Source organism: Neodiprion pinetum, chromosome 3 (genome assembly GCF_021155775.2).
Source record: "Neodiprion pinetum isolate iyNeoPine1 chromosome 3, iyNeoPine1.2, whole genome shotgun sequence".
NCBI classification, from domain to species: Eukaryota; Metazoa; Arthropoda; class Insecta; order Hymenoptera; family Diprionidae; genus Neodiprion; species Neodiprion pinetum.
Genome location: NC_060234.1, coordinates 22,135,532 through 22,162,121, shown reverse-complemented (window position 1 = coordinate 22,162,121; position 26,590 = coordinate 22,135,532). Strand labels below are relative to the sequence as shown.

General features: G+C 39.0%; 1 protein-coding gene across 2 annotated transcripts in view; it reads left to right on the top strand.

Moving 5' to 3' along the window:
- cmpy (crimpy) overlaps positions 1–26,590 on the top strand; it is a 183,799-nt gene that overhangs the window by 50,341 nt on the left and 106,868 nt on the right. For both annotated transcript variants that reach the window (XM_046615301.2, XM_046615300.2), the window contains exon 4: positions 325–375. In XM_046615301.2, the coding sequence (XP_046471257.1) occupies positions 325–375 (51 nt within the window). The remainder of the gene's footprint in view (positions 1–324; positions 376–26,590) is intronic.

Sequence of the window (26,590 nt, the reverse complement as noted above, 5' to 3'; positions counted from 1 at the left end):
TTATCGCATCCATTAGTTCGATACTGAATTCATTTGTGAATATTAAATAACTACGCGATATCTAGTTTAATTAAGAGTCATCGATTCGTGGTGTAAATTGTAAATTCGTAACAGAGATTCCGCAAGATTAGGTGATCCCTCTAATTGCATGTATTCGTATTCTTCCAACTCCTCATATTCATTGGACAGATAATTTTTATTTTAAGTCATTCGATTTTGAAACTTTTTTCCGTCTATCGGTCATCTCACATATTATTCATTTTTCTTCGCTCTCGCACGATTTGACGAATAATAATAAACTTTTGTGTCGTTTTCCTGTTGCAGACAACCTCTTCAACGCTGCTCCGGTAGCAGAGATGCAGGTGACGACAAGCGGTGAGTCTTCTATTTGAATTTTCAACCTCTATTTCCGTATTCGTTCATCTAGGCCTCCCCAGGTCTGATCGTTCATTTTTACAGTTAATTACAAAGGTTCGACGCGGTTAATGGATATGCATCGATTGGCTCTTCCAGCTTTTATTCTATCACCCTGAACCCCTCGTACGAATTCAATGGTTATTCACGGGGTACGGGCAGCGCTGAGGGTGGTTTAATAATATTTACCACGCAGGGCTGTAAAAAGCAGAGAGGGAGTGAAGAAAAGAGAAAAAGTGATGGATAATAAACGGGAAATAGAAGGACAGATAAACCAATTTGAACTTCACGCTTTGGCGAACTTCGCGGTAGTAAGTCCCCTCGTTCTGGGATTTATGCGTTTTAGTCTTTGCACCCTGCAAATTAGCGTGGAGGATGGTTTGCAAAAAAATAAACTGATCGTCAACACGCCCGCGCATAGTTCGATATTTTCCAAACCTGTATCTTGCCTTTCGGATATTGTACTGTACGTGTCCTTAAAAATCACCAAAAGTCACGGCGAATGATGCGAGATGGAAAAAAACTTTGCTTCCTGTAAAAGTATCGATAAATGAACTCAAGAAAAAAAGAAGACGCTCGGTCGAAAATTCTGAAATGTTAAAACCAATGTAACAATTTTGTCGACGAGATTGAAATTTTTATAGCGGAACAACGGCGCCTCAGGTATTCGGAACTTGCGTCGTATTCGACGTTGGGAAATTTGAGTAACGCTTCAATTCAGAATCTTTTTGAATTTTTTAGCTGGAAATTCTTGAAGATCCGTGCAGAGTTGTTGTATGTGAGGAAAATTTCCAGGGTAATGGGGAAATATTTGACGTGACTGTTACGAATAGACGTGCTGTAAAGTATGTGTAATATGTGTGGGGATTTTTCTATTTTCCACCTTTTCCTTCTTATCGTGTATATCAGCTAACATAAGTACAGACACGTTGCGTATCGTCTCATGGTTCTAATGAAATAAATGAAGAGTGCCTGTAAGAGAATGAATAAACGGAGGTCGTATAAAACCAAAAAACAAAAAAAAAAAAAAAATACCATCTTAGCATAATTCCATTCCAATAAATTCACACATTCAATTTATACTCGTATATCCAGCGGACAAAAACAATTTTCATTCGATTCTCGCACTCGCCGCAGAGTAGGAAAACAACATTCAAACAGTGGACGTGGCGTGAACAGAACAAACAAAACGGAAACAGAATCGTGACGACTTTTTTTCAGTAAAGATTTAACGATGAAAGTGAAAAATTTGATCCAATTTTAGATGAATTCGATTTATTGTCGTGAAAAATATTTACAATTTGCTTTGTTTGAGTTGTGATGAGAAAAACGGCCAACTTATAATAATGATTTGCATTGATATCAGTTTGAAACTGACATCAATTCGCCCATTGAATTGCTCGGCATCGATTTATTCAGCATTTGCTTTGTGCTTTGATTTACAAACTTCTTAAGATTCGAAATCGATTGCTTGGAAAGGATAAATTGAAATTTGAACAGAAATTTATCTTTATTCAGAATTGAAACAATTATTTATGTCGGAAAAGTTTATTGTTAGTATTGAAGTAAGAATGTCGAAAAAAGAGAACTGTTAATAAAAAAATCAGGTCTTTGTCAAATCGAAACTGGAAATTCTTGGATTCTCGGAAAGAAAATTCAAGATGATCGGAGAAAGGAAACTACTGAAAATACAAAATCTAACTTTTCTTCTACAGAGATGAAAAATTAAACAATAATTCGGCATTAATGTAATAAAACGAGAGTTAATAAGAACGAGGCTGGATTAAGAATCGAATGAAAGGAACGCGTCGAACCGGGAATTAATTAAATTCGAAGCGTGGTCAACATGGTTTTAGGAATAACTGCGGAATAGTGAAGAAAGTACATGCAAGGCATTCTGCGTTGTTCGCAGCAGCAGGCTTTGACTTTTCAACAATTCTCAGCCAAGAGTTATTAAGAGTTATCTCTCAGATTTATATATACGAGGAAAGTTTCTCAACAATAGAAAAGTTGGTTAAGTTTTATAATAAGGGACGCAAGAGCCGCTTCTTCTCGGTCCTGCCTGCGTTATACACACGTACCGTATATGCGCATGATAAAATCTCATTCGAAACTCACAGCCGGGATTTTAATCACCTGGTTAACCCTCGCAAACAAGTCCTACACAAATCCCGATTGTTTCCCTGCATCCTTATCTCCCCCGACTTTGTTTCCTTTCTCCTTGCTTGTTTGTGTTCTCTCGCCTCTGTTGTAGCCTTTGAAGATGTTTGCTTCGACGCGTTGTTCTATCCACATAGGCCTCCTGAATGAATCTCGAAGAATCAACATCCGTGATTTATTTTTTTCTTCAAACTGAGGAAAAATGGTAATACGAAAGCACAAAAGCTGTAACTCAGGTCAATTAAAATTAATTTGTTCTAAATTTAATACCTCGCGAACGTTGAAAATAATTTACCTTTCCAATTTCGATTCGAAAAGCGTGTCTTCAATCACATTTTCATAAATTTCTACTCATTTTTTGTCATACACAACTATTCCACGCATAGCTAGAAACGATTTTTCTCCCTTATCAACGCTTCGGGTTATCACAGAGACGTTGTGCATGGAAAGTTGTAATAGGTTAAATAAATGGACTAACTTGTTCTTTGTTCAACGAGTATATATATTACAGATCCATTTCATGCGCCGTACGTCGTGTACAGAATACATTCGAACAGCAAATCCTGATCATCTCTAGAGGTAGATCCATCAATATCGTATAAGCAATATGATTTTGGCATTTCGAAAACGGAATAATAAATCTACTTTGCCAAATTATCAGTAATTGAGCTTTCTTTACTCGAAATAATGGGTGTTGAATTTTTGTCTCATCTCGCGTAGGTATCGACACGCTGACCAAAATACCCTTCAATCGCTTATCGAATCTTAACCTTTTCGACTCCGTGCGTACGTGTGATTTACTCAACCAAAAGTTCTTGTCATGACCACAGGCGGCGCACTGGCAATTTTTCTGCGCAAAGCGAATACTAGACGTCCGATACATCTCGCTGAAGAGAAAATACACCATCTGAATTATTCTCTCATTCCAAAATGCTCCCAGGGGCTATATTTTTTACGGTCCTGCACGTTTTCCCGGTGAGAGTGGAAAAGATATCGCGTCTCTGCGGAAGTTTAGAGCGAGGAATGTTTCTCCATTGCGAAAGTGTCGGCGGGACTTCATATCAAGATTCGCTGCCCTCCGCAGAGTTTACCTCAAGAATAGAGAAGGGGAAGGAGGACTAGAAAGCAAGGAGATAAAGTGCTCCATTTGTTGTACAATATCTTCGGCTTTCCGCGTTGAGAATGTCGGCCTCTTTCCTGCATGCCGTCAAAATCTTGACGGCGGGGGGGGTCTCAGCCCACGGCTGGCGACCCTCAACCTTCTCTCTCTCTCACTTTCTTCAGTTATGTCAGATATATTTCGCGGACGAAAATCCCACCGCAAATCATCGTTATGGTCAATCTTCTCACCTGACAAGCCGTTCCTTGCCATTGGGGTCAAAGGATGGAAGGATAGGATCGGATATGAGAGAATGAAAAAATCAGTGGGGGCGGATTAACAGCACGTAGACGAAGAGAAAGAGCTTGAATTCGCAGGATTCGCGCGGAGAGCGGACAAATTTTAATCATCTATATCGACTTAAATAGCTTTTGCTTTATTTTTCGCCTACCTGGGAAACGGGACTGATTAAAATGGGCTCCATTTTATGAATCTGACGGGCTTAAGGGCTGAGCTATATATTTTTCTCCCTTCACTTTTCCGGCGGGAGATAGTCCGGGATGCATCGGGTGCCAGTGTCCCGCAGCCTCTGGCACTACTTCCTTCGCTCTCTCTCTTTCTCCCTCCCTTTCTCTCTCTCTCTCTCCTCTCTTCCTCCGTAGAATCCGAGCTAGACCCAATTAACAACAGAACGTGCAACCAGGCGGAAACTCTGCTCTGGGGCTACCTACTCGAGTTACCAACTAATAAATTAGAGACTTAATCGAGTTCCGAGTCCTCAGTATCCAGCGTTAACGCGTCTCGTTAATGAACGTCTGTTCAACTTATTATCAATCTCATATCTATCTCCATCCCGGGTGTATAACGGCGTCTGGATCCGTGCTACATGGACCTTATACCACACGCTATAGGCACTGATTCAATTACGACCACGGATAGGGAATCCTCCTCCTCGTTCTCCTCACTTCGGTTTCCGTGACCACGGATAGAGCTTCGAAACGGCACAAATGTTCATTTAGGATACTTCAATTGTTATTGTCTTTTCTTAACCAACTTATAAGGGGATTGATTGGCCACGAATCAATTTTTTTTATTTACGTAATTATCAGACAGTAATCGTACATTCAGAATTCATCAAATTATCATATTCGTAAGCTACAAAGAGCTTTTTAGAAATGCAAAAATAGAAACGCTTTGAATAACTAACAAGAGTTTCGATATAGAATTTTCGTATAAAATCGCTTTAGCAGATACGATCGATTTTACTCCTCCGTGGCTCATTTTATTCAGAAGTCTGTTTTTTGCAAGTTAACTAGAACACTTTTCTTTCGTCATGTTGGTAACGTGGAGTATGTAATTTTACATTATCGCACCAATATTGATTATGCTCATTAAATGGCAATAACAAGTTGATTGTTGAAAATAAAATGCGTTTCAGGATCTTCGTAGGAAGAAGTATTCTGAAGAAAATGAACAATCGTGGAGTAGAATCAAACGAATACAACGCTTTTAACAATTTTGAAGTGATTTGAAACACGAAGCATTTTAGATAACTAAACTTTTGTTTACAATGTCAGAATCTTCCATCGTATCTAATAATTTGTTGAATACTCAATGCGCAGCTATCTCGTAATAAAATCAATACACAGTACCGACTTTTGTTCAACCAACCTTCTAAATCTCAATTAACAGCCGCGTACATTTACACTAAAGTATTTCAATGGGAAGCCTTATTTTCCTTCACTGAGAAACTTGTGGTATAAAGCAAAAAAAAAACCGTCGTCGAAAGATGTCTTAAATCAAATTCCTAAGGTCGCTCTCGATAATCGACAATTTAGAAGATAACGAAGTCATCCCCGAGCCATTATTGTAGGAGAATTTAGAAATCCGAAAGCAACCTTTTAAAATTGGATCTAAGAAATATCTAATTTCCACAAGTTTGCTCAATTTTTTACTACGCACAGGAAATATTTCAAGTAGGGGCGAGAAAAATTACTGCTTTCGAATGAAACAGCTTACATATTTCCAGCATATTTCAACGGCAAGCGTTCTGTTCAGTTACAAAATCATTTTATTATAAATTTTTGCAACACCAGCGGATATTTCACTCACTCGTCACTGACAGATTCACTGTTTGTATATTTCAAAGCGTTGTTTATCATTATACTGCTACGTTCGATAAACTTCAATTCGCCACTGCTCATTAGCTACAAGGGGCTTATGCCGAAGGCTTAACCATGCTTGACGTCGGTGAGAAGGCTTTCGAACTCACTTGAAATCATTTGAAGTTACGCAAGACTACTTGAAGGTACTTGAACCCATAGGGCATGGGCATTCGTTTGGTTCAAGTGAAGTCATTTCTATATTGGAGTTGACGTTGCGGAATCGTTTGAATTCTTGTGCTGTCATGCGAATTATTCATGTACTTGAAGTCACTTCAATTAATTACCTAAACGCGTTTGAAATTATGTCTGAAGTAATTATTTAACTAAAGTGACTTCCGTTCACTTCAAGTTACGTGAGGAACTATAGGATTCGTACATCGAGAAAAAGAATCTATTGAACTAATCGATCGATATCTATTTTGCGAACTTTTCCGTCACGTCAACCAATATTTATATTACCAACCTGCAGTGACTAAATTTTCCATTCGACGACTCATGATCGAGTTGCTTCGGCCGATTCTTTTTTTCTGTAAAGTTATATGAACTGTTTTTAATTCACTTGAAGTTATCCGTAGTTAGCTGAAGTCGCATAAAATTACGCGATGACCTTAGGAAAAGATTAAAAGCGTTCGGAAAATCTCCAGCAGGGTTATTTGTACCGATAACAATGAACTCGAATAGAATAACGCGTGATAAAAGTAAAGCTGACTCATTTCAAATAGCAGAAGCTACGATATCACAAATCGACCATGAAAATATTTAAACTGTGGTGTATTTGATCCGATTTTAATGCTTCTGGGATTATTCTAATGCACATAAAGATCTCCAGTGATTGGATCAAAAGTGTACACTGTGAACTTTATAATTACAACACCTCTCAAATTGTAGATACTTTAGTCTGTTTTGTTCGAATTTACTCATATCAGAATCATTTTTATTACACACTAAAAACGTTGTTTCATTCATGTAAAGTCATTCGGCCATTCGGTGCACTGCGAAGTCCGTTAAAGTGACGAAATAATTTGAGGCCTGCAGGTCCTTATTCAATTTGTTTAATTTTTCTTCTTCTTCTTTTTCCCCTTCAAATGATTTTGACGGGATCCAAATGTGTTCGAATTGAGCCTGACGACAAATTTCTAGCCCGAAATTTCGAGTCAACAAACTTGCGCCACCCGAGCTTTAAATTGTTCACCAAAGAAAAAAAAAAAAACTGTTGTGCACTTTGTCACTGTACGAGACTACGGTTTTCCTTATTTTTCTTAATTACGAGGGAGGCAGGTAGAGAGATGCGTTTGGTTGTTGTAACACAGGTGAGATTGTGACAGATTGTACAGCGGTTGCAGTGATCAGGTAAGACGAGGAGAGGAGGTGCTTCCAAGTTTGAGGTAAACATCGAATTATATATAAGCGTCGTTCAACGAAGTTTGGCCGACTCCCATCAGCCTGAATAAACACGGCCGCATTCTGGCAACTAATTCAATTCCGAGTTACGGGACCTCTGGCCATCGCCTCGCCCTCTTGCCTCCGTAATTTCATCGGCCACCTTGGACCTTGCATCTCTCCATTTTGAATTATTTCCTATACGTCTACGGCTCAACACCGTAGCCCACGTTTTGGAAACGCGACATCCTCTTGGAAGTGTGGAACCTGGACTTGGCCACCCTCTGGCGTCCACCCATCGTTACCTCGACACTGATTTCTTCTCTCCAGGAAACACGCCGGCTTCCAGATATCTCGAAGCTTAATGGGGTCGTCGAGTTGCATAACAACTACTTAACAATGAAATCCTGAATGTCTCTTCTTCCTATGCCGAGTGAGCTGTTATAGTCAACCGTCACATCTAATGCTCATCCATTAACGTCTAACCACTCGCTTGTAAACGCTGATTAGTACAACTAACACTGAGTGGCGGCAAACAAACTTTACGTGGTCGTTATTTAATCGCTTTGAAAGTTTCCCGGAAAACGTATACACGTAATTAACTACCTTTGATTATAGTTATCTCTACAGATTCGAGTCTTTAGACATTCTTTTAAAGGGATTTCAATCTCCATTGGCTGCGAAGAGTTACCTCTCAAAGCTTCTGCAAATCCGAAATAATCTTTCAACGCTCGTTTCAACGAATGAATACGTCTTGACTCGATAGAAACTGAATAAACATTAGAAGGTTCAATTTTCACGTATAGAATCGTACTAAAAGTTTTGGATTTTTTGTCTAAATATAGCCTACACTCGTGGCAATTACAAAGATTACAAGTTGTTTAGCGAAATCACAGGGATTGCTGGTAGAGATTGCAGACATTGCACGGATAAGAATTGAGATCACAAGTACTTGAAAAGATTGCAAGGGTTTACAAAAATTAAAAAGATTACAAGATACAGATTTCAAGTTGCAGGATTTTAACGGTTACACGAATTTCAAGGGTAACAGAGAAGGCGTGATTAATACAGTAGGACTTAAAAACATTACAACCGTTTACAAAAATTACAAATATGATTGTAAAGACTGCAAGGATTTCCAGGATTATTAATACATATATCACGAGAAATACAGTTGTTTAAAATTATAGAAAAGGATTAAAATGGATTGCAAAGATGACACTGATTATGTGAGATTATGAGATGACGAAGATTACATAAAATTACAAGCCGTGTGTACACGATATAACAGCGACAGATAACTCCTCGTTGCATCTTCTTCCGCTGCTTAATTAAAAGATTAACGTATTTCAGAAACATAACGTAGAAATATGAAGTATTACAACAATTTCTTGCGCGAAGAAATTTGTCGGAAGACTGGAGATCCTTTCGTTTCCGAATCTCACTCACGGAATCTCCAATCCAGCTATTCATGGTCTTGGTCCAGGTTCATAGGTAAATGTGTACTGCTCCGACTAAATCTTCGAACACGGTGCACCCTTCAAGGGCGTACATACGTATGTATATACCATAGCTCACATAGGCGTACTACACCCCTTGAAAATGGGCTCTTGCGAAGAAAAGAAAGGACCGGGAAAAAGGTTCAATCGCGATCAGAGGGGGTCCGCGATCTGACGAGCGTACTCGTCAGGGAGCCATTTACCTTCGGGAGAGGGAGAGAGGACGAGGGAAGCGAAAGAGGTAGACAAGGGGCGAGGGAGAGAGAAGGGAATAGGCAGGAGTAGAGGCGCAGGATCGCCAATAACCAAGAGCATCACTAGCATCAAAAGGAGCTTTAAGATAAAGTAAGAAAGGCTCGTTTCTTACCCTGGATCGTCATGATCTCCAAAGTGGTTACGACGTGACGTCATCAAGCTCCCCTTGCAAACAACCTCAGGGTTTTTGTAGAACCCGACGGATATTTAATACTCGACGAGTTATGGGGACGAAAATATGGAGAATCAGTTCCTTGGAAGGAGTAAAGATATTTCCTCTTATTATTACTGTTAAGTATTGTAGTTGTTCTTAGACCTGAGACTAACAATTAATCTGAATCAAATATTACAGCTGTATAAAAAAAATTCCTACTCGCGATCCAGATAACTTATGAACAAATCGATCAATCAACGGTCTAATGGATGAGTGAGTAAAATGATAGTAAAAATTGTCAAGAATGTTTTTTTCTTTGGATTCTTTGTGTATTTCACAGTTTTTGATTGGTGCAAAATGAAAGTGACGTTGTCGGATGGATTTTGATTCAAAGAATTTTACAATTTCTGTGCAGCAGAGGTCGGATTATTTCCAGTATCGTCCGACGGCAGCTATGTATTGTACAAAGCTTGTGAAACAAGCTCTTCGCAAAGTAAACGCGATTAATTTCCATGGCTGAGGTGAACGGAGCTCGTTCGCTCGAGCTTGTATGCGCCAGCTAATATACATGAAAGTACAAGGATCATGAATTGCCAAGAAGATTACGATTTTCCCTTCACACTTGTCTTGGATTCTTTGGGAGAAATATTTTTCTCCTACATCCCTACCGTAAAACATTTTGATTTGAACAAAAAATAGAAATTTCATTCCCGAACTCTACACACAAACGCTGTGTATGGAAAATTCTTGTAGAAATTCGTCAACGGAAGCCGAGTGAGGAAATCAGAAGTTTTACGCATCCGCCTGTGATACTTGAATTGATAAGAACGTGCAAGTCGGGGTGAAGAAACAAGAAGTAGAGAGATGAAGAGGAAAAAAGGGAAAAGCGAGTGCGAGATATATTTGAACTTTGTCAATTAAGCGATTTGGGTCGTGGACTGAACGAATCTCCGTAATGCTCAATGTAAGTGGTAACAACAAAGGTAAAAGAGCCGTACTGAAAGTTGGACTGTTTCACCCGAGTTCAAAGTTTAAAGTTCAAGGTTTGTTACGTCCTTGTCTTGAACTTCGCGAATATATCCATTCCACTCCCGCCTTCCTTTCCGGAATCCCAAAACCGTGTCCCCTAATGACGGTGGAACGACGTTTCATGCCAATTATTGGAATCGACCCTTATACGCAACTGAGAATAGCACGCCAACCGACATTTGCGTTATGACAGATGAATATTACCAGGAAAGTTATCGCGCGGGTTCACTTTTTTTATACTCTAAATATTCGATGCGGTCTTACCTCTTGGCTAAGTCAGTCTGAGATTAATTATTTAAAACTATAAAGTACAAACTAGGGAACACGACATTCGGATATTTATTATTTTATCTCAACACACAAACCCTGCGGTGGAAAATTTTTTTGGAACACGTCAACCTCTCTTGTGAGAAAAAAATATTTCAATTACTGTGAAGAAATGTAAGAATTCACGTATAAACCAAGAGACAATTTCGGATTGTTGCGATGCTCGTTGTCTTTTTTGTGACTTCAAAGAGTCTTCATTCGGGTAGCAAAGGGACCTTCAAGATTCCGGTTTAATTTATGAGCACTTGTTCTATGAATACATTTCCTGGCCTTGTTCTAGCACGAGACAAAAAAAGGTTTTAGTTTATTTTTTTTTATTTTTTCATATGACATTACATGTAGAAGTGCGCTGACTGCAAAATTTTCACGTCAGTACTACGCGAGCTTAGTTGGTAGTCAAAATAGTGAAATTTTACTCTATCGGTAACCTCGGACTAAAGCATCCTCTTTTTCTTTTTCATTTTCCTTAAAATGGACAACGTGTAGGCTTAGTTGGTTGTCAAAATAGTGACATTTTACTCTACCGGTAACCTCGGACTAAGCATCCTCTTTTTCTTTTTCATTTTCCTTAAAATGGACAACGTGTAGGCTTAGTTGGTTGTCAAACTAGTGATATTTTACTCCATCTGTAAAGACTGATAATAGTCAAGAACCGGGACATTTTACTCTATCTATAAGGTCCGACTATAGTATCCTCTTTTTCTTTTTCATTTTCCTTGAAATAGATAACGGTGATAGCGGCCTCTAAAGCCTGATCTGTGGGACTTCTCGTCGATGGCAGCCGGTAGACAAGAATTGGCCAGAAATTGACAAAGCCACACGGCTGCGGCCGAAGACATAAATAAGTAAGGTGTAGGTCGGTGCCGAGCTCATGGCAATAACGCGGCCCGCTGCTGGGGTATTGGAAAATTCAATTTTGATAACATTTGCCAGAAGGCTCACGCCCTCGCCCCCCCGTTTCTTCCCTTTTCTTCCCCCTCCCCCCCCCCCCCCCCCCCCCCCCGCCCCGGCTTCTCCGATGGACGTTTCGACTCGGAGTGCCGTACCGGAAGCTGCCGGGGGCGCGACGCCGAACCCATTTATATTCTCCGTTCCTCGGGCGTTCTCCCTGCATAATCGACGATAATTCCCGACCGCAACAGCTCCTCGAGCACGGTGAGCACCCTCGTTCCGTTTCCCACATCCCTGTTTCACCGACCGAGTTTTGCTCTCTTTTTCTATTTCTTCAACCTCCGCCTGAAAGCCCGCGCAACCGCCACCCTCCGAATAGTTATATTTTATTACTCTTATCTCCGTGACTCCCGTTCGCTCCCCCGTTCTAGACCGATTCAACCACCCACAAAAGTCACCGACGTTCACCTAACACCCTGGTCTCAACCGCGACGACCGGTTCTTGAATTCATTTTATCGCAAGTCGCTCTCACTTCGCGACAGAATTCATCGGAAATAGATTTTGAGCCCGCCATGCCGCTTGTTTCTTTCGATACGTGTGCGCCTACACTCGTACGTGCATGTGATTGACGGAAAGTGGTAAAAATTTTTGAAGGATTAAAAGATTATGCAAGAGTCACGATATCGAATTTTCTTCGTTCGAAATTCTCGCCGTTACAAATTGCGATGAAATTTTTCGACGCATGATTCGACGTTTTTGATTAAAACAATATCAGTTCATCGATAAAAACTAATGTACATTTTTTATTATTCGATTCGGAATTTCACATAACAAGATATTTACAGGTGTTTTTAGTTTTTTTTTTTTTATTTTTAAACAAGAGGACCTAATCTTGAACAGTTATAATAATTTAGTGCGAAAGTTTTGCAAACATTTCGATTGAAAAATTTGAATATTAATTTTTTTTTATTGTGATAACAAGCTTTGCAATAAGAATTTTTAAAAATTCAATCCTGTAATCATTGAATATCGAAGAAATTTAAAACGTATAGAAAGTATTGAAAAATAATGTGAAAAATTGAGAATTTCAACGCTCAGAAATATCTAATTATACCCTTTCTTTATTGAGATTACTTATCATTACATGGTTATTATTTTGTAAATGGGAAAAATAAGCGATGTTGTTTACTCTCTTTACCTCTTCCATGAAAACCAGGACAATTCCCTGGTAACAATTTCTGCGTTTGTATTATCCCGGCAACACGTCAACGGATATAATAAAACTATAGATGCCAAGTTGGAGGATATTTCAACATCTCATTAATACAAGTATATTCATCTCGCATAGCACGCGACTGAAAAGTTTGCAAGTAAATAGAGAAATCCTCATTTAGTTAACTCGAGGTAATGAAACTCGGTACCAACACAGTGCGACTAGAATCGCTTTCTTTGCACGTGGCGCCGTGTGACATGAGAAATAAAAGGCGAAAAGGAACAGGAAAACTCATATCAAAATCGCCTATATAAGATTCCTTTCTGAGGCGAAGAATGACGCGAGGAACAGATTGTTGGATATTAAGGAAATGACGTTAGGTTTTTTTCATTGAACAATTGTTTCCAAAGATATTCATATTAGAGTCACGTGTAAGGAAAGCATACTCATAATTTCAGTTCTTCCACTGAATTTTCCAAAACAATCATGCACTGATTGTGACGATTGGACTGGATTCGTTCTAATATAAAAAATAACATATTTGTTTTCGTAGACCTGATGAGGTTGGATTTGGTCCTCCATTTTAAACGAAAGCTACAAAAACTCCCGATTAGGTTAGATTATATATACGTCGTCTATGCTTGAGCTGAAAATCCAACATTAAAAGAGAATTTTTTGCATATTAAAAACCAAGGTGCAGCCCTTGTTTCGCAAAAAAAAAAAAAAAAGAAAAAAGGCATCGGCCCAATTCGAAACAGTCCTGTGAGGCAAAATTTGTGTTTTTATTCGATTACGAGTACGTTAATAATATCGGAGAAAAATGCAATTACCCGTATAATTGGAGCTGATGATGATGGCGCAGGTGTGCAAGCGCGGAAGTGGAACACGGTGTATGAAAAATAAAAAATCGAGGCATAACAATCACCGTTTCTGACCCCTCAATTTATATGGTAATTTTTTTTTATTCGCACGCGGAGTTCCCGCCGAATATATTCATCTCGTTGGCGGTTCAGCCACATGCAAGTCGGCTGCTATATACGCGGCCTCTTTTTGAACGTGTTTAATGCTTCCAGTGGCAAGGATAACGTGTCCTGCTCCGCAATGAGAGTCCTTGGGTATTTAGCATGCTCGAACCGTAACCAGTTCACGCTTCCACAGTCTGGCTATACCTATACTTACTTATTTGGTTTACAGTCAATTATTTTCTTCTACGGAGAGACGAGTTAACAGACATTTTGAACAACGCTTTTTATGCGCAGACAATTTATTCGACGAGGGTTAAACGCTTCGCTTGCTAAAACCCTATTTCTACATAGTTTTGACTTATAAGTAGTTTAGTTCGTTCGACTCAATTTCACACGTTTCAGTTCAGTTTCAGATTTTCGTCCTCGTGTTGCACCGCACGTATTTTGTTTTTTTTTTATTTATTTGCTCGTTATTGAATCATTTACTTCATTCATCCATTCTTACCTTTATTCAATCATCCGATTATACATTCATCCGTTTATTGAACAATTCGAGATTCTTTTATCAACTAAATTTATCTTATTGAAATTAATTCAGTTCATTGACAGTTTATAATCTGCAAGTTTTACGGTTTAGTTATTTCGATTTCACGGTATTAAAAATGTCTCTTCGTGTATTCGGTTGATTTAAATTTTTAGTAATTTCTAGACCATTCGGTTTTAAATTCCGGATTTAAATTCCATTTCATTTTCTGTTCATGTATTTTTCGACCCATTTAGCATGGTTCAATCATGATTTCTTACAAGTTGCACTCCTTTTTTATCGAATTGAATTTATCCACAAATATAACAATGTCTTGACTTTTATGAAAGTGACCTCTCTAATAATTCCAAAAAAAAAAACCAAAATTTTGAGCTTTGTTCAAATATCAGTGTGCATTTGGTTTGGAAAACACGAGCAAATCGGTTGAAAAAATTAAAAGTGTAAAATAAGAAGTTGAATAAAAATATGTCTATCACAGGGATTTCATGATCGTGTTTAAGATCTGACAAATGATTTCTTTCATCGAGTTTTATTTGTTCCTTTCTTTACTTCATTCGAATTTCTTTGCTAAAATTGATTGGTGCACGTGTCCCAAGATAAGCCAAGGTAAAAATTTGCAAAGTAGGTTCGAAAGTTTCATTTCTTACGACAAATTTTTTGCTGCTATTTTTTATTCAAATCAACGATGACTGACGTTGATAATTCTAATCTCAAATTTACTATAAATTCCTTTTTTATTTTAAAAAACTTGACAATCGGGTTAATTATTGTGATTTCTTACGATGTACCAACGGTAAAATAATATTAACAACAGCGCGGGTCGTAATCAGAACGAAATAGTCCGAAATACCCACTAAGTACAAGTTGAACCTGCAAGGAAAACTTTATTCGGCGTATTGACTCGCTGCGCAGCTTAGGTAATATCTTTGAAGGGTTATTATTGCTGTCGGTACTTTGAGTTACGATGAATTTTCAGTTTATACGAAAACGCGAGATAGAGACGAGCTTCCCTCGGCTCTGCACGGTAACAACAGGCAAGCTTTAATTATTTTCGCATTAGCTTCTGCCTACAACCTCCGAAAAAGCATAGGGCTATACCTTCGTTAATCCAGAACCAGGGGTGGAATACGGCTCAACTTCTCCCTCCCTCCCCCCCCCCCCCCCCTCACTCTATCTCTCTCTCTCTCTCTCTCTCTCTCCTCTATTAATACTAGCTCGTTCAAACTTCAAACAATGCGAACAAGCTGCGGCAAAACGCTAACCTGGTTTATTAAACGCAGGTAACTGGGTATAAATGTAATATATATGATGCACGTTAATTTTAAACCCCTAAAATTTCCCTCGGCCACTACCAGCATATTCAACTTATTCACAATAATCCGCATATATTTTGTATATTTATGGAATAAATGTGAAATCGGGTCTTGACGATTAACGTAGAGGTGAAAAAAAGAACGAGTACAATTTGTGGAGCTAGGATTTTTTTGTTTCTAATTTATTTTGAAATTTTTTATCCAATTTACATACTTCAAGTCTAAAACTTTCAGTTTTATTTACTACGTAAGGTTTTGATCGCACAAGTTTGGCAATTTTGTCATATGATTAAGAAGAATAATTCTTTGTCATCCTGCAATCTGATATTCGAAATTTATTTGCAGATTTCTTGACATCGTATATATGTATATATTTCTTCACCTTGAGCAGAAGTGAAAAGTGGGAGAGAGATGAGGAAAACTTTTCGAGAATGATAATGAGCGTTCTTTGAAGGCAAAATTTGATAAGCAACAAACCGTCGGATCATAAAACCGTTTAACGACCTTGAGAAATGTTCTGAAATTTAGAATTTTATCATTTCAAATTTCATTTCAGCACTTCACGTCGTGGCGAAAAAACATATCTCGCAATCAGGCAGGAATTTTAATCTTCGTTATTATTACTCTCAACTTTTTTCTAATAATAAATTGTACAGTACGTACTTACCGTTTTACAACAGACTATACGAGAAGATTTCTGCCTGTACTCAAAGTCTCGCGTAATTCCGACGCAAAAAATCTTCTAAGCAAATTGTGGCAACGTAGATAAATGCGAGTCATCAAATCACCTGTCTCTCCTAAATTTGAATATATTGAAGAACCAGTTTCGTCACAACGGCTCGTCGAATTAATTTGTTTCGAAAAAGTTAAATTCACGTTGGACTCGAATTGATTTTAAGACTGGTCTACGATTTGAATGCTGAAAAAAAACGTCGACCAGTATGGGATTATAAATTTTTTCGTTATTTTGGTGAAATTAAACATGTGGCGGGTAAAACAATGAATATTGTACGAAATACCCGATACTGAAATTCATAAATGTCTTGATTAAAAAATCTTCGAATTTCAGTAAAAGAACTGAATCAGTTTCACTTGTCTTTGTATGTTTCATTGGTTTGATGTTATCAAATACGTATTTTGGTCGGAAAAATGAGTAGCGCACTGCAAGGACCATTTAAGTAATTAAAACAAGGTAAATTAAAGTAATTCCTTTTTCAGTTCATTGTCGAATCCGTTCAACAGTATCATAAATAACGTCTAATGTAGCTCGAAGAGAAGATATAATCGTATAAAAAAATGCGAACCGATCAATCTGCCACTCGGCTAATCGAAAATAAGATTTCATCAACTCGATTAATTCTTTTTTTCTTTTTTTTACATTCCAGTAAATTCATTCATTACCAAGTATTATTGACTTGAAATAAGTACTTGACATTTGGCATTATAAAAAAATCAAAGAAATTGCTAATTGGATACAAAAATTTATTGGACTGAAATCAATTTGAGTCGAATGAAACGAAACTCTCTCGTTTACGCCGAGTGAATTATCTCATAGGTTTACGTTTAGATGAAATCTTTCATGTAACGTCTGCATGTCTTATGCGTATTCCATGCGTGTTGAATGGGCACACTTGGAGTATGGAAAAAAATCACTTTCAATTTTTAGGAGTTAAAAGTGGTATTTTCAAGGAGGCAACTGTCTTTTCTCCTCCCGTATTTGCAACATTCGTCTCCGGCTCACCTGCGACTCATATTGCAAACTTACGCTCTGCCCGAAAAGACCGAGTTGGCGTTGTTAAACACTGAGAAAAATTTAATTTGTTACGGCAACTAGAAAAATTCAGTAAAACAGGTATCGTTAAAAAAAACTGTTTGAATATTGTCGATCCTTTTTGGTAATTGCAACGAAAAATCAGTTTATTCGGCTTACTCTACTTTTTTAGTTAAGCAAGGCTTTAACATCAATTTATCGTTTCACAAGCATTAAATTTTCGCAACAGTTACAAGAAAATATAATAAGAGTGATCGTAATGAAAAAGAACACTAACGGATACTAGACTTTCTGGTAACAGCTGTGAAACTTATTATCATATTGTGCCTAGAACTATATTTTTTGATTGCGGTAAAAAAATGAAAATAGTTGCAGACCGAGCGGTAACCGGAACTAAAAATTTCTCCCAGTGAACGATATGATACTTCTCTGAAATAAATACAGATGATTTTTATTCCAGCCATAAGTGTTTAATTGGGATTGGTATCTAATTGCAAAACGAGTACTGTGAGAATTATATTCAGGCTGTTGGCGACGCGACTCCAATTATTAGAGGAGCAGACAAATGTGTTTAAGCGAAGTTCGGTGCCCCTCGGGAGAATTTCATTACGTCTGGTGCTTGCGAGGGCGTCGCATCGGATCGGTAAGCCTGTTGCCGACCATCAGACTCCCAGGGCGCCAAGTCTCCCCTCTGCGGACAGGTATTCACCCCACCTATCCGCCCCTGAGAACCTCTCACCGCTTGCTGACTGTATGGGAATTTAGAATTTAGAATTTAGATCGCGACAGGTTCCCCCCCTCGGGTCCCGCAGCGCCGGCTCAGGATAAACTCGAGAAATCCTTTCGTTTAATTAAACTGTCCTTTGTACAAGATCTGTGAGCTCAAGCCCGAGCTCAAGGAGAGAAGCCTTAATACCTTCCATAAATAAACGCATTAAGTTTTACACACCTAGGCGCACCACTGTCAGCAAGCTTCGCTAGCATCCCTTTTGTCTTTCCGATCGAGCCTCAAACAATTCCTGGCTCGTACTCTCGCCGAAATCGGATCAGAGCATTGATTACGAGAAATAAGCCGGGAGACGAAATGTCTTAATTAAGCGCTTTACCTGGATTTTCAGATTTCTCTGCGCATCGGCTGTTATTGATCGTATCTATTGTACGCAGTAGGGTGGTTGTAAAAAAAAAGTTATTTCTTCTCGCCCTGACTCCCTCAAACGTGAGTGTTTGATAGAAAAAAGATCCTCCAAAAAAACGAGCTCTGTAGCTCAAGTCTAATAGACCGCTTTTTTTATTTCTACTTCCCAGAATGACTTCACTTCTCGTTAAAAGTTGAAATACTCCTACACTGCTCGATATTTTTCAAACTCATGCACAGATCCTTGAAAAGCTGATTCTTCAAGCTTTTCAAACCTCTATAATAAAGCATAGCATAGTTATCATCATTAGAACACACATTACAACCGTACGAAGGTTACCGATTTTTACCGGGAAAAAATCCGACATCTTTTGAGATGATCATTTTCCATCAATTATTAAGATTTGAGGGGGTAAAGGCGAAAAAAAACGTTTCTTGAACCACCCTGATATACAGCAATATAATTATTGTTTTCCTAGTAATGCTTTAATCATTGAATATAGTCAACAAAATATTGAACTTTGCGAATTATAATATTACGTATACAGTAACAACAATATAATAGTAGTACATTTTTATCTACATATATTTGTTATGTCGCTATTAGATATCATCTCGTTGTTTTTATTTTTATTTTATGTGTACCATTTAATCTTTTATTTATTTTTTTTTCATTTGAAAAAATTTTGCAAATCTTTTTCTTCGATCACGATCTCTGTTAATTTTGATCTTTTCAAATCTTCTCTCATATCGTTTCAAGGAAATTAATTAAAATTCTGAAACTTGATAAATACGTAGATCTGCAATTTTGCGAACTTCACAGTAGAAGAATATCATCGGTAAATAACTTGACGCAAATTGAAAAAGTACACGGACGATGTAAGTACCTGTAGTACTGCTTTAGTAATGAGTTTTAGCAACGACGAGAAAAATCGTAAGATCGCGGATACACGGATAAAATAGTCGAAACCACGTACTGCGAAGTTTCGTTTTACCCACAGTTTATTTTCCCCCCAGCGTATACAAATCAGCTTTTCCGATACGTCGACAAGCCTTTTCCCCGCTCAGTTCCGGCCGTAAATTTGATCTAAGTATGTCTAGACTACACAGCCTTCGAAACTGGCGTCGTTGAGGCGGTTCGCCGTTAGGGATTCGAGAGATTTCGTTAACAAGACGGAGGATGAATTCGGCCGGAATCGGCCGTGAGAATTGACATCCCGAAAAGCAGGTGAACCGGAATTTGAAAATCTGTGATGATCGGGGGACGCATGGTCGACATCCGGTTCCGGCGGGTTTCTGCTTCTACGTTTCCGGTTTGCCCGCAGGTTAAATCAGGGACATATTTCTCGCGGCGAAACCCTGAGAACCCAAAACCCCACTTTCACCCTGCCCACTTGACTCGCTCATCTGACTTGCAAATGTAATCACTAAGGGCGAGCATCGAAACCTGGAGAACAGAGCAGAGCGGGCTGTTATACGTACCAACCTACCTCCCAGGCTCCCGTTTCCTCTTTCCACATATCCGCGCCGCACCAAAGTCCTCCTCCACACACTCGATTCCTTATCCCGAAAATCACGAACGTCTACCGCGACGGCTAATGCAGTACGGATCACGCATATATGGCTAAGAGATTGAGCGGAATTGGGGGAGGAGTGCGAAATCAGAGAGAGAGCGAACCGTTTGGCGAAAAAGCTTCTCTCTTGTCGCGAGTTCAATTGTACTTACTTTGTTTTTCATTTTTATCAGAGCGAACTCGGTTCAGTGGTTCGTCTGTGATTTTGCCTACAAGAAACTCGCACGCCGATTTATGCGACTGAAAAATGATGACGGCACTCCTTAAAATGTGTCTTCAACTTCAATGAATTATTTTGACAATTGTAGAGAAATTGCAAATTTTCCACACTTTTGAACGTTCGCTATTTTGTATGAAATATACTCGCAGACGATTTTCTATGTGACGAAATATGTTTCCAACGTGGCTTGGTAATTTTTTTTTCAATCCAAAGTTTTTTGCCAAGGTGAAAAGGACTTTCTATCAGTTTCATTCCAGGAGGACCCCGATACTGTGAAACCTGATAACTTTCGCTTTGGTGACCTTGTGACCTTTCAGAAAAAGAACATTTGCACTGATCGTTGCGGGGACCATTGATATGGAATGCCGCTGATATACCAATTCACAAAGCTCTTTTCAATTGCGGTTAACGATCGAAGACCCGCATTGCGAACGGCAAGGATCACGTGTCATTTGTACCTTTCATCGAATATCGCCAAACGTAATCGCCGATGAAAATCGTCTGCTGATCATTCCCATTCGTCGGATATTCTTGCATCGCGTCAAACAGTAACGGCACGTGTACTTGTTCATTTTTAGCGTCAGTGTCAATCCTCCATTCAAGTGAGACAATCTCAACGAAAACCAGCGCGTCACGATGAGTGGATTCAAAAGATCAACTGCCAGTATCATTCAGACTAATTACGAGTGCAGATTGATACAGCAAACATTAGTGGGACCACTTGGATATTAATTTTTGAAAAAATCGCGGCATGTTAATTCGTCAAAATCACTGCGTTCGCCACAATCCAGTTGCATGTTGATCCCCTGACAATACACGTCCCTTTAACGTCCAATAATCTGTGGACCCGTGATGAACGTGCGAATTTTCCCTCGAACAGGCGACAAAACCGATCCGTTCAATTAACATAATATTTGGCCGACATTTTGTTGCGGTTTAGTTTAACCGCGTTGATACCGTTCTGAAAGCGAATGTACATTGGCAACTTTGCATGAAAATTTGGAACTAAGTTGATTTGGAGTTGAGTCCCGATGCGGAGTATTCGAACGACTGTTGAAGGTTTATTTTACCTCGTGCACTTGAATTTAATTGAGCCGATGATCCTTGAAGTTCCTAGCTGAATCACGTAAAGCTCATAAAGTTTTGCAACGAATCGCAACTGTGATTAAGTAAGCTCAACTTTAACGAAATCGAAACGGTAACTTTTCCAATGTCATTCATCACTTTTATACGATGAGAGAAATCTGAACCGAGACGTAACATGCGGCCATATTTTCAGACTGAGCGGGTTTGAATTGAAAATTCAGATACCCAGGATACCTACCTTGTAACTTCATACCTGAGTCGAGCAACTCGTCTTCTTGTTTCCAGTCGGGCGGTGCTCAAAGTTTGTGTTAGTCATATTTACTTGCCCCAGTTTTGTGCGATATAGTAATCCGAAGTGACCTTAAATACCGGATGGCGTTATGAAAAAGGTCTTGCGTAATGAGAGGAGAGCTGATAAAAAGTCTACGTATACCGCACGCTACGTACGAAATTCCCTAAAATGGGAGGGGTGACGAATCTCTTTAAACCTCGAGACAAATTGTGATGAATTGTATTTTGCAACGGTCCCCGTGCAGTATATAAAGGCATGCATTAAATTTATAATACAGAGTAATTTTACAACGTTTGAATAATTGGATAGCCCTGAAGGTGTGAATAAACTGTGTGGGGTTTTGGTTTAACCAAACTAATTGTGACTCGCCTTGTATAAACGCGCGTATGCAACGTTCAACCGTGTATAAACACGTGCGTGTGTGTATTAAAGGCTGCGTAACATGTGTGCGTGGAAATCCCTTGTACCATAGTACCTGAAATCCGGAGTAAAGTGCCGTGTCTTAATTAATAACGTGTATAATTATACCGCCCAGAAACGCGCGCCTCCGACACACCGGGGCCTTTTGTCAAGAAGTATATTACCCCGATAATACACTGAATTAATTTTTTTTTTTTTTTTTTGTTTTTTAATTTTTTCCTTTCTTCTCCCACATTTTATTCACCGCGTGTCTTTTGTTCCCATTCACAAATTTTTTACAACTCAACACGCCAGTATATTTCAATCATTGCGTCGTTACGTGGATAAAATGTCACCGTTAATACATATTTACTTCTCTCTTTTTCCATTCGGTAATATTTCAAGTCTCGTATTCACTCTTTGTCGCATGACACGAATAAGGGGGAATAAAAATTTGTCTGATTAATTGACATCACTGTAATGACATTTCAGAACTCCTGTTCATTCGACTATTCTTATTCTTAGTCGCAACGTCTTGCGTTCACTAAATCGACAATGTGTATTTAGTGAACGACAAGTAACATGTCATGAGTTCCAGTAACTTCCACGATGGGTAGAATAACTAGGCCATCCTTTATTTGAATTAGTTATGTCTTGTAATAGTAGCACCAGTCTATGAATAATAAATTTGTTTGCCAAGTGAACATCGCAACAATTCAACTGTATCAACAAATTTCATTTCATCGTTATACGTATTATATCCGATACGGTACTCGTATGATGTATTAGAATTTTACTCATCGTATATACAACGTTTAATCTTTATTCACGTTTCGTTGCATCATTGAAAAAAAATGAAATTACAGTTCTTATTTCGACAAGTTTGATTAAGTGGACGTTACTTTCTTTCTCCTAACAGTGGGTATAGATAACTTCCCTTATTTTGACACTTTGGTACTATATGTAATTAATACATTCATTTGACTGACGTGATAAAAACTGATTGACCGCACTAGCTGTTCAATTTGTTGTCTGGTATCTGGTATTTTTAATAAGTAGTCTCTGTATGCATTTAGACAGCTCGGAGATTAACATCGAAAAGAGTGAAGTTTGCTAATTCCAAATTTCATGCTGTACACGAGCGATTCATTCCCACGTACAATTTTCCGCAGTAATTCTAAGATACCTAACTTTTTGGACAATTCGGTTACGGTAGCAATGCAGAGTCAGCACGCAGCGCCTCCACTTTAGCCGCCATTTTCTGACGAACCGAAATTGCGGGAAGTTTTAAACACGTACATAAGTAGGTAGGAACGTTAATGTCGATAAACAAACATATTACAAGCTAATATCGCAATGTGTTTATCATACAACATCAACGTTTCCACCTACTTATAGATATTTAAAACTTCCCACAATTTCTGTTCGTCAGAAAATGGCGGCCAAAATGGAGCCAAGTGATTGATTGGACTCTGTTTTCCAGGGACTCTGGGTTACGAAGCAGGCTCGATATTTATAAAAATATGGACAGCTTTGTAGATTTCACATTGAACTTTTTTTCACACACTGTACATTTGTCCGCTGAAATTCTGACACAGTAAATTTTTTCCGGCACGTCGGTTACTTTGGCAATGGAGAATCAGATCGCAGCGCCACCAACGGCCGGCCGTGAAACAGGCTCAATCTTTGTAAGCACAACCGTCGAATTTCGTATTTTTGACCTCTGTTTGACGTTCATGGGTTACTTTATGTTTATAAAGATTGACTTGGTTGAAGTTTGTATTTCTGGATTAGATTCCATGGTCATGGGTTACGTTACGTTTACAAAGATTGAGCCTGCTTCGCGGTCGGTCGTCGGTGGCGCTGCGGTCTGATTCTCCATTACCAAAGTAACCGACTTGCCGGAAAAAATGGCCCAGAGTCAGAATCACAGCGGACAAATGTGAGGTGTGTCCAGGTAGTACAGAGTTGTCCCTTCCGCAGGTTTGTGGCTGTTCAATCGGTACCTACGCGAAAAGCTCCGAGTAAACTCCAAAGTATTTATAGGAGTCTGAATATTAGGAATAGTTGGCCCGAGTTGGGCGTCGTAACGCGGCGTATGGTTTGGGACTCGAGCACGGATAGAAGGTTTGAATAGTTGTTCGGCGGGTTACAGGTGCGCGGTTTCCGAAAGTTTCCAGCCCGCATCGGGGTATATAGTTGTAAAATCCGGGGGTGGCAACGGGTGGCTTTCAGAGTAACCGGCGCGCGAAGACTAATTGAGATTCCGTGAGGGGCGAACGCCGGTATGGAACGACTCTGCAGAGATACGTTAATTTGTATTGTGCCAGTGTTTTGGCCATCAGTCAAAAACACGCTGACCGCACTTTGGCTGACCTAGACCGAGCGCGACCGCTGACTTCCGCCCTTCTCGCTCTGACCCTTGTATCACGTATCGCTGCTACGTGTCCCGAACTCGGACCCTTTCCGTAACGGACCCTGCGCCGCGATCGACGAAAGAAAAATTACACTTTGTCAGCCAACGCGGAACGAATTACCTTAAACTATTCGTTCCTCGGCACGAACGGCAAACCGTGCACGGAGAACTTTTTTTCAGCCGATAGAATTTTAGTTTCAGTCGATTCGGTGAGAAGTAAGGTAGGGTATAATTGACTTGCACAAAAAGCGGACCAGGATAAGTTTGACGTGTCCGATACACGTTTCGTGACCTATGAAATAGAAAAAACTTGCCTTTAGGCACGAAAGTTCGTAAACGGATTGCCTTGTTGTAACGTTCGCCATTACAAAAACGCGAGATTGAAAAGGGATTTTGAAATCACGTTGATAACACGTTTCGTCACCTACGAAATTCTGGTGAACTGCACAGTGCTAAAAAAAAAAAAACGCTTCTCCGATTTCACTGAAATTCGGGCAGAAAATTGCCATGATCGAGACAACGATTCAGTAATTTTGTCAAACCTTTTTCACACACAGTTTCAAAATAGCCGACATTCAAACTTTCGAAAATTCCACATTCTTTCAGATTAATCATTGAACTTTGGAATACAACTGTAAGCCGTTGAAACACGTTTTTAGAACTTTTTCCATATCTGCTTGATGGATCGACAGATCTCAGAAGCAACCAGAGATGGAGATTTTCAATTCACTGGCTCTAGGTTCTCAGTTACGATCCACGATAAGATAGGAACCTCCAATTTTTTGACCGGACAATCATGTTTTTCGCCTAATTTTCGTCGCTTTTTTCCATTCATTTTTACTCTCTTGCCATTCACTTCGGCAAGTTATTGAATATTATTACAGAAGAATTAGGCGAGTCAAGATAAAAAAAAATCCATTCCCAGGTAGGAAAGAAGTTTTTTTCTTCACTCTTGCGAAGTTAACCGATGTAAGGTATGTACCTAGTCTCGACCCTGTGTATATCGGGGAGGAGAAGGCGACCCGCGGAGAGCGGACGAGAGCCAAAACTCTATTAAAGCTCGAAAAATCAAGTCACTCCAGGGCTGAACTTCCGACCGCCAACCACTTGGGACCCTCGCTAGTGGAAGTAGCCATGAAATAGCTGCTCTTGGCTCGCACGGAGTCCAACGCTGTTGAAAACTTTATTCGATACACCGCACTATTAACTCGACTGTACCGTATGTACACAACTATATTACTATGTGCGAATAGTACAATACCTACACATATGACACTGAACGACCCGAGAGACTTGTATCGACTAAACGCGACGCAGAGGATGGAAATCTCTGGGGTGATATTTATTCCGTGTTACTTTTTGTTTACAAGCACTTCCGATCATTCGTGCAAAAGATTGCGGAAAGAAAAATTTTACAACGATTTGATTTCAGATCGCAATATCGAATTTTCAAAAACGTGAACAGACTGTTTTTTCATTATTCTACATTTTTACACCCGCCCGTGATCCAACAAATATTTTTCTCACATGTACGTTGAATAAAAAATCACAGTTGCAACGAAGTGAAAAATTTTCAATTTGTAAGTTATAATCTCGCATTTGAACGAAGGATAAAAAGAAGCCGATTAATTGATGAACCGTTGACAAAATATGTTACCTCCGAATTTATTCTCTGACGCTTGAATGACAAGGAGATAAATCGAAACGAGGAAGGTAACCTTTTGCGAATATCGTATTTCTTTTTGGTATGAAATTGAGCACAGGGAACGAAGGAAGAAGAAAGAATAGTGAAAAGAACTCGACCTGATGTCAGTCTCTCCATTTCTTTCCTTTTCAGTAATTCATTCGGGGCCGTGTGTCAGCCAAACCTCGGCAACCCGAGCAGGATTCTGACATGAGTGAGGTAACCGTTACCACGGAGAGAGAGTCACTCTGTTCACTCGAGTGTGGGTATACATGAAAAGGAGAATTAAAAATGGCTGTAATTGGGATTTGTTTTTTTTTTTTTTTCTATTTAATTTTTTTCATGGAATTATTAAATGAAAAATATTGAGCTGCGAAGGCTTGAGAGAATATTGATTTTGTACAATAAGAGAAGAAAGTAAATACTTTACATTTATATTATGGATATAAAAGGTAACTGAACATAAATTACTTTGCAATAACTTTAGTGTGTGGTGTATTGAAATTTTTAAATTCATGGGTTGCCGTAGAATTGGATCAATAAACTACACAATCCGAAGGGAAAGAGCGTTGAAAAATGAATGGAGAAGTAAGTTACGACTGAC